Source organism: Melitaea cinxia, chromosome 4, assembly GCF_905220565.1.
Source record: "Melitaea cinxia chromosome 4, ilMelCinx1.1, whole genome shotgun sequence".
Classification (NCBI taxonomy): Eukaryota; Metazoa; Arthropoda; class Insecta; order Lepidoptera; family Nymphalidae; genus Melitaea; species Melitaea cinxia.
In genome coordinates this window covers 5,005,155-5,020,996 of record NC_059397.1, presented here as the reverse complement: position 1 = coordinate 5,020,996, position 15,842 = coordinate 5,005,155, and the positions used below count along the sequence as shown (strand labels likewise).

The 15,842-nt window shown below is 44.2% G+C and overlaps 1 protein-coding gene across 1 annotated transcript in view; it reads right to left on the bottom strand.

The window, feature by feature from the left end:
- Nucleotides 1-11,461, bottom strand: part of LOC123670174 (exportin-5) — a 35,110-nt gene extending 23,649 nt beyond the window's left edge. Inside the window, exons 1-3 of the mRNA XM_045603684.1 lie at nucleotides 11,331-11,461; nucleotides 11,097-11,256; nucleotides 4,032-4,250 (exon numbers count right to left, since the gene is read on the bottom strand). Of these exons, the coding sequence (XP_045459640.1) occupies nucleotides 4,032-4,250; nucleotides 11,097-11,256; nucleotides 11,331-11,461 (510 nt within the window). The remainder of the gene's footprint in view (nucleotides 1-4,031; nucleotides 4,251-11,096; nucleotides 11,257-11,330) is intronic.
- Between the last annotated feature and the right edge of the window lie 4,381 nt (nucleotides 11,462-15,842).

The window sequence follows — 15,842 nt, the reverse complement described above, 5'->3', positions numbered from 1 at the left end:
AGTGCTAGTGAATAAAGTCTTGAAAAGAGTCAGCAGGTCTTTCTCTCCAAATCCTTCGAACCCTAACACGTAACAACTGGTGTCAGAAGTGGGATTTGGAGATGCCATTGACTCCGAGAGAAGACTTTAAGGACGTCAAGGGCGTCAGGACAAGGGCGCAACGAGCTGCGGAGGCCACACCTACTGGGGACCACGCTCCGCCCACCGTGGACCAAGCCCCGCCCACTGACCCCGCCTATCATGCCCCGCCCACTGACCACGCCCACCAGGCCCCGCCCACCCGGACTCAGACCCCGCCCACTCGGGCTCAGGCCCCGCCCACTCAGGCTCAGGCCCCGCCCACTCAGGCTCAGGCCCCGCCCACTCTGGCTCAGGCCCCGCCCACTTTGTATCAGGCCCCGCCCACCGGACCCGTCCACCTTACCGCGCCCACCAGTGATACCGTAACTTCTACAGACTCTCAAGTGTCTCTTCAATTAGGAAGTTTAATTAAATTAATGGAGCTGCAAAGGGCTGAAATTCGTGCTTTGCAAGAATCACAAGAGCAAACAAGTTTCAAATTGCAAGAATCACAAGAACAACAAAAGGCTGAAATTCGTGGTGCTTTGCAAGAATTACAAGAGCAACAAAAAGAGCTCCAAGAAAAAACGCTTTGGGCTGTAAAAGATGTTAGTGACGCGGTGACTAAGCTTCGAAAAGATGTCGACGTGGTGGAAGAACGAGTTACCGGGTTAGGATTGGATGTTGAAAATGTGAAAACCGGCCTCACTGAATTACAGAAGAAAGTAGTGCGTCTTGAAACCACGGGAGCCGCGATGTCTAGTGGAAGTACCGGAGTGGCGCAAGGACCAAGAGTGAAAGTGCCTCCATACGACGGTACTACTCCGTGGAACGCTTATCGTCAACAATTCCAGACGGTTGCTACTGCCAACGGATGGACGGAAGAGCAATGCCTGACCGCTCTCACTGTTGCGCTCAGAGGGCAAGCTTTGTCGGTTCTGGAAGTACTGCCACATACGGAAAATGGGTTCCAAGACTTGATGGAGGCACTTGAATGCCGATACGGGGATCGACATCTGGAGCACGTGTTCCGTGCCCAACTGCGTGACAGAGTTCAACGCCCAGGAGAAGGACTACAACAATGGGCGTTGGAAATCGAAAAACTCGTTAGGAAGTCACACCCAGGAGCAGACACCAAGATGGTAGACACGAATATTGTTCAAGCATTTGTCGACGGAATCAAAGACCTGGAGGTCAGAGCTGCAGTGAGGCTTCGTCACCATACATCGTTAAAGGAAGCATTGGCGCATGCTTTGGAGGTCGAGGCTGTTCGCCATGACATACGGCATAAGATCTGCGAGGTTTCTGAGGAAGTCAAGGTAGTTAAGGCTCCTACGAAGAAAAGTTCTGGAGTCATGTGCTACAAGTGTGGCGAGAGGGGCCATCTTCAGCTCAACTGTCCGCAGAAGAAGACCCAGATAGCACGGATGAAAAGGATAGAGGAACAAATAGAGGAGCTGAAGAAGCAAAGGGCTTCGCCTCCTGCCCGGGATCAGGAGTATGACTTCAAGACGAAACACCGCAGCGGAAAGTTGTATAGGAATGCCGACGCACTCTCACGAAGGCAGTGTTCGGAAGTCTGCAAACATTGTGTTAAGCAGGATTCTAATGAAGTAACATTAAAGCTAACAAGAACAAGTCCTTTGGGTATATGGGAGAATGATGCTATGAGGGAAGCTCAAGAAAGAGATGACGACCTTCGGCACATCATCACATGGAAGAAACGGGGTGACGTAAAACCAATCTGGAGTGAGGTTGCACCCACTGGCGCTGTCACTAAGGCGTACTGGGCTCAATGGGACAGTCTGATACTTCAAAACGGAATACTCTACCGGAAATGGGAGAAGACTAACGGCAGAGAGTTCCACCTTCAGATAATTGTCCCAAGAACGAGAGTACCAGATGTTCTCCGTGAAATACATGATGGCGTATCAGGAGGTCATCTAGGTGTCAAGAGGACGTTAACAAAAGTGCGAGAACGATTCTACTGGTTGCATTGTCGAGATGATGTACAGGATTGGTGCCGCAAATGTACTACTTGCACTGCTGTAAAAGGACCACAGACCAGGAGCCGTGGGAATCTGCGATTGTATAACGTCGGTGCACCGTGGGAACGAATTGCAGTTGACGTAGCGGGGCCATTTCCTGTAACAGAATCGGGAAACAAGTATTTTATGGTCGTCATGGACTACTTCACCAAATGGCCCGAAGTGTTCGCCATACCAAACCAAGAAGCTACAACAGTTGCTTCTAAGTTAGTCGAAGAAGTGATATGTCGCTTTGGCGTGCCTCTAGAAATCCATTCCGATCAGGGCAGGAACTTCGAATCGCAAGTATTCCAGGAAATGTGCAGAATTTTGGGCATGCATAAGACGAGGACCACCGCGTACCATCCACAGTCTGATGGAATGGTTGAGAGGTTTAACCAGACCCTTGAGAGGCATTTGGCGAAATTGGTAGACGACAAACAAAAAAGATTGGGACAAGTATATACCACTCTTCCTTCTGTCGTACCGAACCGCCGAGCATGAGAGCATAAAAGCTACCCCGGCGTATGTCAATTACGGTAGAGAATTACGAATACCAGTAGACCTATTGACTGGAGGGGCACCGGAGGGACCAAATACCGTACAAGACTATGTCAGCGATTTAAGGGAAAAAAATGCGCTATATACACGCCTTGGTTCGGGAAAATGGGTTACATTCAAGCGAGAACATGAAAACCAGATACGACCGGAAATCGAACACGAGCGGCTTCAAGGAAGGGTCACTGGTGTGGCTGCATAACCCAACCCGCCGGAAAGGGAAATCGCCAAAGCTGCAGACCAAGTGGGACGGTCCATACAAAGTGGTTACCCGACTGAATGATGTGACTTACAGGATTCAAAAGCAACCAAGAGGGACATTCAAAGTGGTACACATAGACCGTCTGGCGCGTTACCATGGCAGTAACAACGATGCTCGGGACGAGCATCTCTAAGAGGGGAGTAGTGTTAAGGACACACAAAGAAACTAGCGCCATCTAGCGGCCATTGAAACCACGCAAATACAGAGACCGCATGAAACTCTCTACTCAATACTAGATGGCGTTAGAGGTACTACTGTGGAACTATATAGAAGTATAGTCTCGAAAACCGGGTACATGCGCGAACTTTCCAGAATGGTCTGGGCCTCGCGTCGGCCGATATAAATAGCCGCAGGTAGGCGAGCGAGTACAGTTCAGTTTGAGCGATCTTCGAGGCGACTTCAAGAGTGAAAACTAGTGATCAAGAGTGGTACCAGCGAAACCTACGACATTGGCTACGACTGAGGACATCGTGAGTGCTTAGTGTTTGAACTTAGTGCTTAGTGTTTAAACCTAGTGCTTTGTGTTGGACCTAGTGCTAGTGAATAAAGTCTTGAAAAGAGTCAGCAGGTCTTTCTCTCCAAATCCTTCGAACCCTAACACGTAACAGTATTTAGTTTGTGAGAGCTGTACGTGGTTTTTAGGTTCTGATTTTAATTAAAAGCTTATTAGAATGACATTGAAAAAATTACCAAGATTAAATTACCAACAGTGAATGAAAAAAAAAAACTAATTCTTAAGTACAATTTGTTTAAAAAAAAAACTGATTTTAAAAAAGTAATTAAAAAACAAATATTTATTGTAAGTGAACAAACATCACTTATAGTTTACTCTTAATTTATTCAATGTCAAATGAATCAAGAATGCCTTTGTATTTTTTTAGGTATCTCATACTGTTAGAAACAAAATGGGTGAGGTGCAATAAGACAAATACTTTATACACAGTAAATATTTTAGGAATGTTTGTCCTTTGCATACAAATTTCTGATTTACCCATCAAAAAAAGCTCGCTATAGGACTATTACTACCTAGTCTATGTGACATTGACGAAATCATGTACTACTTTGGCACTGTATGAAACCATTCATCTGAATTAATCAATAATAATATACTAAAAATAACAAACCTGTAAGGTGGCAACATCCTCCACCAGTCTCAAGAAGACATGCAACACAATCTGAGTGTGAAGGTGACCTCTACTGCAGGCATCGCTGAGTTCAGACAACAAGGTTGGCCATTGCTGTGGCCATTCTCTCTTTATCATTTCAACAATTACTCTAGCTAATGCATCATTCAGGTGACCAGTCTCCCACCCCCCCATGTACAGCAATTTCATTGCATTTTCCTGTAATTTTTTTTTTAAAAATTATATATAACCATTAAAGAAACATAACTTTCTAAGTTTAAACATAAGTTCCAAGTTAAGAGTTTTAAATAGCATATTAAGGATTAATATAACATGGTATAATATAATGACATAAATAGAAAAACAGGTGTTTATATACTAAGGGCCTGTTTCACTAGTTGTGGATAACGCTATTTGACTGATGACGATACAAATAGACTTTGACAGTAGGAAAGAATAGGCCAGTAGAACCTATTTCTCCTTAATTAGTTAACTTCAACTTTAAAAATAATATTAAGCAAACAACAGGCCCTAACAGTACAATAAAACTAATAATGTATTGTTATAATATGTAATTTTGGGGTGTGGGCAGGGTGCGAGTGGGCTTAAGTGTGCGGCGTTAAGTCGGCTCGCCTCTGTCAAGTCTGCCATACGCGTCCACGTCGCCCTCAGCTCGCCGACGTACGGGCTTGGGGGCGAACCCATTCCTTAGGACGTCATGTCTTCTGGGATGGGTCGCACACCCTGGTAATACAGTGGTCGTAACGGGCGCCGCAAACTAACATCTTCCCCGGACTGCTGTAGCTAAATATGACAGGCCATCCGCCGGGTATAGTAGGTGACCCGGCGGATCACAATTGCAATTGCCTACCTGCGTGTGTCCTGCGCAGTTGATCGCCGTACGCAGGGATGAAGGAGTCCTGGGGGGCTGAGTCGAACGAGGTCTGGGTTTTGTTACCACGGGAGACAACACGCCCTCTTTCGTCCGGATTTCAGGCTAAACGGTAGCCCCGTAGCTAGCCACTGCGGGGAAACGGACATGCGTAACTGCACGGATGAGCCGGGTGCTTTACGCTGGCGAGATGGGGAAGGGTCCTCTGGGAGGACACGGGGACCGGCCATGCTGACGGGGCAAGGGTGTTCGGAACAACTGGGGGCCGTGGGATCGCGGTCACCAGCCGGGCATCTGCAGCTCCCGATGTCGCGCTTGGAACCCAACCTTTCACATCTATACCCACTGCGTAGCCCCGGTGTCGAAACGGCATCCCCAACGTTGCGGGCTCCATGGAGGGTAGGGAGCGCAGTGGATGAATTTATATCTTACACACTATGGATAAAAACAGATCCAAACCCACACAGGGACCTGAAGGGAAACCGGATGGTACCTCACTGGTGGCGAGAACCGCGAACGCGGGTCCGTCTACCAAACACCTACTACAACTTCAACAGACAACAGGGGAGCGGTACCACGAAGTTGGGACCGCCCTCCTCCACAAGCGGAGGCAAGGCAGCGAAGTCGACCTTGACCTCAGCAAACACACACAAACACGGGGGTGGTGCTGCCAAGGTGGCGCCACCACACACAAAACGCAAGTCCGTGGGTGGCCGAGGGGAAACTGGGAAACCGGAGGAACCTAGGCCGTCCACGTCGACGGCGTCCTCAACAGAGGGTGCCATCCTTGTTGCCGACAGGGCACTGGGGCAACCCGGAACCCGGACGGCGGAAGAGGTGGCTGCCCTCCAACGCTTTGACGAGGCGTGGACTTTTGTCGACCGACGACAGGCCAAGGGGAAACCCAGCAAGTCGGCGGGACGCGTGGGTGGTACAGGGTCCTTCCAACCAGGGAGCGAACCTAAGCCTAAGCGCAAGAGCAAGAGGCAGCGCCAACGTCAAAGAAGGGCCCAAGCCAAAGAACCCAAACCCATGGGGTCCGTCAAGTTTGCGAAGGGGGCGGCAGGTGGCCAGGGCAACCAGGCAACCGGTCGCGCCCAACGCGGCGAGGCGCTGGCGAAGGTCAAAGCGGGGGATGGAAGTACGTCCCAGGCACCGGCCAAAAGGGCTCGCCTCGACGACTCTCAGTCGCCGAGGGGGGACCCCAAAAAACCGAAGCTAGCGGACGGAACCCATGTCCCCTATGCTGCGGCTGTGCAGTCGGACCTACTGGTTGCGGTAACAACTGCGACCGGTGAGCCCTTGACTGCACAAGCCGCACAAGAGATACAGGTCCTTCTACAGGAGCGCCTTCTCAAGGACTCCATAGAAGCGACCGATGACGAGCCGGTGAACCCTGTCTTTCAGGGTAAACCGACCTACGCAAACGGGGCTCTGAAACTGTGGTGTGGTGACCAGGATACCGTAGGATACCTCACGCGCATAGTCTCGGAGCTCACCTTGCCCACGGGTGCTAGACTGACGGTCAAGCGACAGCGCGACCTCGTCAAGTTGGTCCGCTGCGGCGTTCTGCTTCCGGGTGAACAACCGGACATCTGGAAGGTGGGACGCGCGCTGCGGTTCCAGAACAAGTGGGCAAGGGTTGACAGCTGGGTCCTCCACAAGGTCGATAGACAGGACGGTAACACGTTCCTGATCTTTAGCGCTCCTGAGGATGTGGTGCAGACCCTGGTTGAACGCGAACGCCGACTCTGCTATTTGCTGGGGTCGGTGTACGTAAAATTCCAGGGTCCAAAGGGCAAATTCGCCGAGCACCTGCCAACGGGGCGTGAAGACCAAATGGAGGGCACAGATGACAGCGTAGGGCAGGCGAAGGAAGAAGGGTCAGGAGCAATCCCGGCCATTCCTGAGCCGCCCCCTACGAGGCAGTCGAGCCCCAAACTTCAGACCGAAGAATCGGTGGTCGTGGTAGAGCCGCTTCGGGAGTCGGAGGAAGGGGCTTGCTTAACTGGCCTGGACAACCTGGCCATAGGGGGGACAGGGACGGAGGAGGCGGGGGAGAGGCTATCTGAAGATGGCTCACCCGACTCACTCGTCCTGTAAGGTCCTCCAAGCTAACCTCCACCATAGCATGACAGCGACGGCTCAGATGCGGAAATGGTTGGAGGTTAACACAACAGCCATTGCGCTGATCCAAGAGCCGTGGGTCAGAAATGGCATGGTATGCGGACTCCGGAATGCTGGAGGTAAGCTCATTGCACATACGGGCCCGGAAAACACCAGGGCCTGTATTTACATCACTAAGGATATACAGGCGCAAATTTTGACGAGCTTCTATTCTAGAGATCTCTGCGCCATTAAGCTGCACAGAATGCAAGACCACAGCCTGCCGGAGATGGTGATCGCGTCGGCCTACATGCCAGAGGCTGACGCGCCACCGCCGCACGACATGGCACGGCTGACAACATACTGCGAAGAGTCCGGACTGCAACTGATTGTAGGCACTGACTCCAATGCACATCACATCCTCTGGGGAATGAAAACAACAAACGAAAGAGGTAAGCTCTTAGTTGAATATCTGATGACGACTAATCTACAGATCATGAACGTGGGCTCTGAACCCACATTCGTGAACAGACGTAGTAGGACAATCATCGACCTAACACTAGCCACAGAAGCGGCCTCTGGAACCATCTCCAACTGGCATGTATCCGATGAGGCATCGTGCTCAGATCACAGATGGATACGCTTCGACGTGCAGGTAAACACAGTCCCAGCAGTCCCTAGGCGTAACCCACGCAAAACCAAACCGCGTGCATTACGTCGAGAGACTGGAGCAGCTGCTCAGCGAGCAGACATGCCCAGACAGACTCGAGGGAACAGGACAGATAGAAAAACAGGTAGATATGTTAACTAACAATATTATAGACTCCTACCAAACTGCATGTCCCTTATCAATCCCACCGGAGAACAAAGTGAACTGGTGGGGGCCTGAACTGGAAAGACTCAGGAAAAAGGTAAGGCGACTCCTAAACAGAGCAATGAATACATGCGCCGATCTGGACTGGGACAAGTACAAGAAGGCCAAGTCCAGATACAAGAAACGTTTAAGGTATAGAAGAACCGACTCGTGGCGCAAATTCTGCAGCAGCGTGGAAACCTGCGAACAGGCCAACAGGGTAAGGAAGGTTCTCGTTAACCAATCTAGCCAGTTGAGGGGCTCCCTGAGAAAGCCAGACAACACCTTCACGAGCACGCTGGAAGAAGCTGAGACCATTCTGGTGCAAACGCATTTTCCAGGCTGCCGCATTATGCGGTCGGTCGATTGGCTCGAAGAGGATGTGACCAGAGGAGCAATGGGAGTATGCACTCAAGGTAGTCGGTCTTACTTATAAACGTTTCTTAATTTTTAATCAATTGCTTAGCAACGGATTAGCAAAAACCTCACTTATAAACACTATTTAGCGTTAAGAAGTCGTTAAGTAGTGTTTAAATAGCCGTCAAATTTAAACACTGCCGAGGCATAGTTTAACTCCTGCTAAGCGGCAAGATGGCGGATTTCACATAAATCAGCTGTTATATTGTGACGTTTGATCTACTTACTTGCGTGTGTTTGTTAGAAAAAAAAAATTATCATTCTTTGTTTGTTTCTGAACTAAGTAACAGCTAATCAACGTTTATAAGTAAACAAAAGTTAAACATGGATTTGTAGCTTAAGAGCGGTTTAACTAAGCGGTGGCTAAGTATTGCTTAGCGAGATTTTTATAAGTAAGACCGAGTAAGTCCACCAAAAGTTAGATGGGCTATCAACAGCTTTGACTCCTTCAAATCCCCAGGGTTGGACGGGGTCTTCCCAGCACTTCTGCAGTGGGGAGGCAACCAACTGACCCATAGGCTTACCGCTGTCTTGGTAGCGTGCTTAGCTCACAGGTACGTGCCAAAGCAGTGGAGGGAGGTAAAGGTAATCTTCATCCCCAAACCGGGAAAAAGTGACTACTCCGAACCCAAATCCCACAGACCTATCAGCCTAACATCGTTTTTGCTGAAGACCCTCGAAAGGCTGTGTGAACGGGATCTGAGAGAAAACGCCCTGGCTACAGTACAGCCAAAGTAAATCAACAGAGTCAGCTCTACATGCAGTGGTCAGCAAAATAGAAGAGGCCATTGAAAACAAGGCAATGTGTCTCGGTACCTTCATCGACATAGAAGGTGCGTTTGACATGACCAACTTCACCAGCATCTCGTCGGCCCTGGTTAAGCACGGTGTACACCCGGTAATGGTTGACTGGATAGGTAACATGCTCAGTAAAAGAGTCATCAGACTTACATCATCTGGGACACAACATGCACTGGTGGTTAAAGGATGTCCACAGGGAGGGGTGCTCTCCCCACTACTGTGGAACGTGGTGGTGAATGACCTTATAACCAGACTGAACCAGCACAACTACTTCACGATCGGGTATGCTGACGATATTGTCATTCTAATTAGCGGCAGAGTCAGCAGTACCGTGTGTAATGTTACACAACAGGCGCTACGGATTGTGGAGAGATGGTGCATAGACAACGAACTTACCGTCAATCCCACAAAGACGGAACAGGTAATGTTCACTAACAAACGACTATTGGGGAACTACAATCCCCCTAGACTGTTCGGAACGGAGCTGCAGTTCAGCTCGGAGGTGAAGTATCTAGGAATCATTCTAGATAGCAAACTGAACTGGAGCAGCCATCTCAACAGCAAGATTGACAAGGCCACAATAGCCTTCTGGCAGTGCCGCAGAATGATAGGTAAAAGATGGGGTTTATCCCCAAAAATCACTCTGTGGCTGTAGCAGTCCGTCATCAGGCCAATTATCAGCTATGGTGCAGTGGTTTGGTGGCCGAGAACCAAACTAATCACCGGCGAAGCAAAGCTACAACGACTTCAAAGGCTAGCTTGCATGGCGACTACGGGCTGCATGAGGACCACCCCGACTGCGGCCCTGGAAGCCCTACTGAACTTGCCACCGCTGCATCTGTTTATCCAACAGGAGGCGGGAGCGGCCGCGGTAAGACTCAGGAAGCTAAACCTATGGAGAAACGTAAAAGTAACACATACAGGTATACTTGGTGAACTGACGAACAGGGAACCGCTCATCGAAGCGGTCACCGACAGAATACCCAAACAGTACGTATTCGACAAAAAATATAGAATACAATTACATGAAGACCCAGGGGAAGGCATCAACCCCAAGGAGTTGAGAATCTTCACAGACGGGTCGAAAACATCAATAGGTACAGGTTCTGGGGTTTATTCAGAAGACCTGAATATCAACATGTCATCGCCATTGGGAATCCACAACACCGTCTTTCAGGCTGAATGTATGGGAATCATAATGGCTGCAACAGCGATCACGGCTAGAGAGGTACAGGGTTTTCCAATCCGTATTCTTTCCGATAGCAGATCGGTCCTGCAAGCCCTACAGAGCGACACTATGACATCGGGGCTAATATACGAGTGCCATCGAGCTCTGACGAAGGTAAGTGAAACAAACACCATTATCCTCCAATGGATAAAGGGCCACAGTGGATCGCGAGGCAACGACGCGGCTGACCGACTGGCGAGGAATGGATCGGAGATGAGGGTCCACGGACCCAAACCCATTCTACCTCTGCCTTTCGGATGGCTGCGCAGCCAGCTGCGACACAACACCAAGGTAATGCACCAAGAATATTGGACAAACCTAACCACCTGCAGGCAGACCAAGGAAGCTCTTCCGACGATCAACCCAGGATTGTCCCGCAAACTTCGCGGCTATGGGAGAGCCCAGCTCCGACTACTGGTCGGGGCTTTTACCGGACATGCCTTGCTCAACAAACACTTACACAACTTAGGTGTTACAGACAGCCCCCTATGCAGAGCGTGCATGGAGGCAGAAGAAACGGCCACACACATCCTGCTGGAATGCGGTAGTGTGGCGAACTACAGGGCGATACACCTTGGGACACCGAGGTCGCTCCGGGAAGTCGTCGGCAACGCAAGGGGTCTGCTAGGCTTCCTCAAGGAGCTAGGCTGGCATGAATGAAGCCCCCAGCCTACCACGCAAAATAGGCGCACTAAGTCGTCGAGTTGCGGAGAATAGCCCGTTGAAAATCAATCAAAATCAATCAATCAATATGTAATTTTTCAATACCTTGATGAAAATTTTTTCAGCTTGAGTTATTTGAGTCCATCTGTACTTGACTGTGTGTTCCATCAATTGTAAACCAAAATGTTTAACTACAGGCGAGTAATGAGCTCCACTGGCCAACAGTAGACCTGCCTGAGCGCACCATGGTGAGTTTTCCTTGAAGCTGAAAGAAAATTTTAATTTATAATAATCAGTCTTATTTGAGGAACTTTGTTACAAATCAAACTTATAGTTTACCTCTCACAAGCAGTGTAGGCCTGTTTTCTGTCATCATGAGCTACTGTGGGGTTGAGCGTGAGCTCCACAGCTCGACTCAGTTCATCAGCAATGAGGGCCACCTCCCTCTCACCAAATCCTCCAGCATTCATTGTAGTTTAACAATGCTAAATAGGCAATGCACTATTTTGAAACACCATGTAAAATGACAAACATATATTAAAAAAATAAGTTTCAATAGGAAAATGTCAACTTTCAACTTTTTGTCTTATAGACCAATAATGCAAACTATAATATTATTATGAAATGTTTTGTTTCTATAAAATACACGCACAGCTGTTAATGTTTACTCACCTACTATTTTCGTTAAAAGTATCCCCATAGAATAATCTTTCACTTCATATTTAACAAGTTTTAAGTCTGAAATGAAATACAAGAAATCTAGGTTTTAGATATAAATTAAATGAATATTTCAATGGCATACACCCGGTACTGGTCGTGCAAAACTACCTCATAAAAATAATTATCACATGTTAAGGAACTTTAACGTTATTTATATATTAAACTTTTCAAGTTGATATAAAAAACTAATAACTTTGAAAATGTTAATGCATTTAAATGATCTAATAATTCTAAATTCAAAACACAAGAAATACCTCGTGTATCATAAAAATGTTTCTGAATCTGAAAATTATCCATAAACAATTTATAGATTCTAATTTTTCTACACAGGTAACAGATAAATATCAAATTGAAATTGCCTGAAGAAAACATTAAAATTTCAATTAGGTAGGTATGTAGAATTGTAAAATAAATCTGGAGCCTCAAACTGTTTCAAAAAATACTTTATCATATATTTTAATAGCTTTTTGATACATTTTTAGGGTTCGTACCTCAAAAGGAAAAACGAAACCTTTATTTAGTCACTTTGTTGTCTGTCAAGACCTTTTTTCTCAGGAATGCATATTAAATACTTAAGTATACTGTCCCTTGGAGCTGTGAAAAAAAATCAATAGAACGAATATATAGAATCGATAGAAATAGATCAAATAAACTGATTATTCCTAGAAACCAAAACAACAAATAAATAATAAATATAAATATGGCATAATAATAATAAGTATTTTTATTTTTCAGATACCCAAAAAACCAGAAAGTTAGAAAATATTGACAATTTAGAAATACATGGAACTTTGATATATGCATTGGAGCTGTAGATGGAAAGCATATCACTTTACTAAAACCTGAGCATTCCGGTTCCTATTATTATAATTATCGCTATTAATTAAGATAATTAAATATATATAGAGTATAACAAAGGCCCAAGCAACGATCCCTGAGGAACCCCGGAACCAATCGTAATATAATTAGATTTGCTACTGCCAACGACAACTGCTTGAGATCGATTGGTAATATAAGATTTGAACCACCGATGCAAGTCTCCACAAATACCCAAAGAAAACAGCTTCTGAAGAAGTATGACAAGACCCACGTGATCGAAGGCCTTTTCAAACTCTGTATAAATTACATCAACCTAAAAGCGATCACGAATAATCACGATATTATTTTTAATCAGGCTTCTTCTGTTGTTGACCTGGGCGTCACGTTGAATCAAAAAATGACATTCTCTGTACACATAGACCGTATACGAGATAAAAGCTATAAAGCCATGGGATTTGTGATGCAGGTCTCGAGAGAATTCAATAACATAAATATAATTAAATTGCTTTATTTTTGATATGTTCGAAATCTCCTGGATTATTGTTCTTCCGTATAGAATCCCAAGTATGTAACATATGTTCAGGCTTTGGAAAAAATTCAACGTAAATTTTTTCAGTATTTAAATTTTCGTACTGGACATAGGGATTCGAAATATGTTACCTCGTATGCTCATTATAAAATTACCACCTTGGAAGATCGCCGTAAAGTAGCGGATATGATGTTATTACATGACATCTGTTCTAATTCTATTAATTGCATTCAGTTAACATCAGATATATTACAGTTTTATACTCCTAGCAGACGTACCAGGCACACGAATCTCTTTCATGTTCCACGTTGTGGCTCAAACTATAGCAGGAATTCAATAAGATGTCGACTGCCACGACAGTATAACAAGTTGTTTTCTGAGATTGACTTTTTTTCCACATCTAGAAGTTTCTTTAAAAGAGCTGTAATAGAGAAACTTGCTAGCACATATGAATAATCTAGACAGTCACTTATCCATACCCAGACCCACTTACATACAAATACACAGGCATACACACTCACAAAATTACACATACACATCTACACTTTATTGACCATGGATATTTTACATTTTATATATTTCTCATTTTTATTGTAACTGTGTTTTACTATCCCAACTCAACTTTGTCTACCTTAACTGTGTAACTTAAATAATGTAAAATCCGAAATTGGCTTTTGTTTGGATGCTCTGTATTGCTTTATAAAAATAAATAAATACATAAATAAATAAATAAGTAAATAAAGGAACACATAGCCATTGCAGTTGCGTTCTCCATGGTTTTAAGGCGATAGCCGATATTTGAGATTTTATTTGACAAACACAGTTGCATACATGGTTGCATACCATCAAACAGGTTTGACAAACACACCGTCAATCAAAATTTCTATCAAACACGTCAAACATTTATATTATTTGACATACACGTCAAACAAGCTTGCACACACGGTCTTATTACACAGGTCAGAACACTAAGCCAAATTTTAATGGTGAGAGATTAGTACGATAATGTCTAACTTTTCGTTCGCTTCAACGCCGCTTGTACACTTTCAAAAAATTTGAAGAACACGTTTTTCAAACAAAAATTTGACAAATAATTTGATTGTTTACAGGTCCTTTAAGGCTAAAAACCTAATTACTACTAACTATTCAATTTTTTTCTGTCAGTATATTTAGGCAATTATGACCGCAGTTAAATCACATCTTATAAAGCAAAATCCTCCGTCGCGTCTCTCTGACTTTTCTCAAAAAGTTAAAAAAAAAAACGGAAAATAATTACATGTAATTTTTACCGTATTAGATAAGGTACAATGCGAAATTTTTTTAGACGAATACAGTATTACTCTTTATCAATTTTCATATTTTACTTAAAGCTCTTCTTCATGAGTACTTATATTATTATTTATTATATATATAATATTTTTAAAATTATCTTAAATCAAAAACGAATATGCAAAAATTAAGCTAAGCACGTATCTAACATCATCACTTCTTGTGACCAATTCCGCGCTGTGACTCTGCCTATTTACTAGTTACATATTTAATACCAGTTGTCATAGATATAGTAAAAAAAAGTAGATAATGCGCGGCCTTTGGTGTTAGTGAAGCCACAAAACTCTGCTCCTTCAAGTAAATACACGCGCTCACGCACACATATGCATCAAACTACGCTCATTTTCGTTAGTATGTCACGAGGCTTCATACAGTAACTTTGCTTATAAAATGCCGTCTTGTGTGATTAAATGGTGCAAAAACAATACCAAAGTAAACAAAAAATCTGAAGGAATATCGATTCACACGTAAGTACATATAAAACTTTAAATTTATTGTTATTTCAAAATAATATTGAGGTTATTCGGAACTTATAATTTCAATGTCACGAAATGACGTACCACGGGAGTGTTGCCAGTAGTTCTTTTTTTCAATACCCCAAAATGTGGGTAAGTAAATTGTACGCAATCAGAAAAATAATTAAGTAAAAAGTAGACATAGTTATTGTTTTTTTTTCTCGTGTTATTTTATGTTACATAAATTGAAAATAAAAAAATCAAAATATATTTATGAATTATTAACTCGTTTGTTTTATGTTTTAACTTTTTACAATTTTTGAGTAAACTAGGTACCCATAATTTACTATCAAATTTCATGGTTTTAGGTTTCCAACGAATATTTTAATAAGAGGTGAATGGGTAGCGGCTGTAAGACTGAGAAAATGACCACGATTATGCTGGCCATGCGCATAAAGTCAATTTAATACGATTAGTGATTGAAAAATATTTAAACATAAGACTACATCATATTAGTAAAATGCAAACAATGACGATGACTCTGAGTTCTAAGCGACAAAAATTTAAAAAACTTATACAACATAAAGGATTCTAGGTTTAAGAAAAATAGTTAAAAAAAACCGACTGCAAACTGAAAAGAGATAAACAGAGGGGATAGGAAGTGTCCATTCATACGATTATCTTACGAATATATATTTTTATTATTCTACCGATTTTTTGTTTTATTTTTAGTAAATTTATTTAAAACTATAAACAGGTTTTTATTTTCACATACCCATTTTACCTATATTAAATTAATTGTTTAATAAAAATTTTAGGGACTTTTTTTAAAAGGTGTCAACACTTCACTCACTCACACATCTTTAAAAAAGTGGCTTCAGTTTTCTGTTCTAGGTGCGTTATCTACCTTTTTTTACTTGATCTATGCCAGTTGTGTAGCCTAGTCTCGGCCAATTACTAGTACCATGGAGCATAAAGAATGCTCCATGACTAGTACCG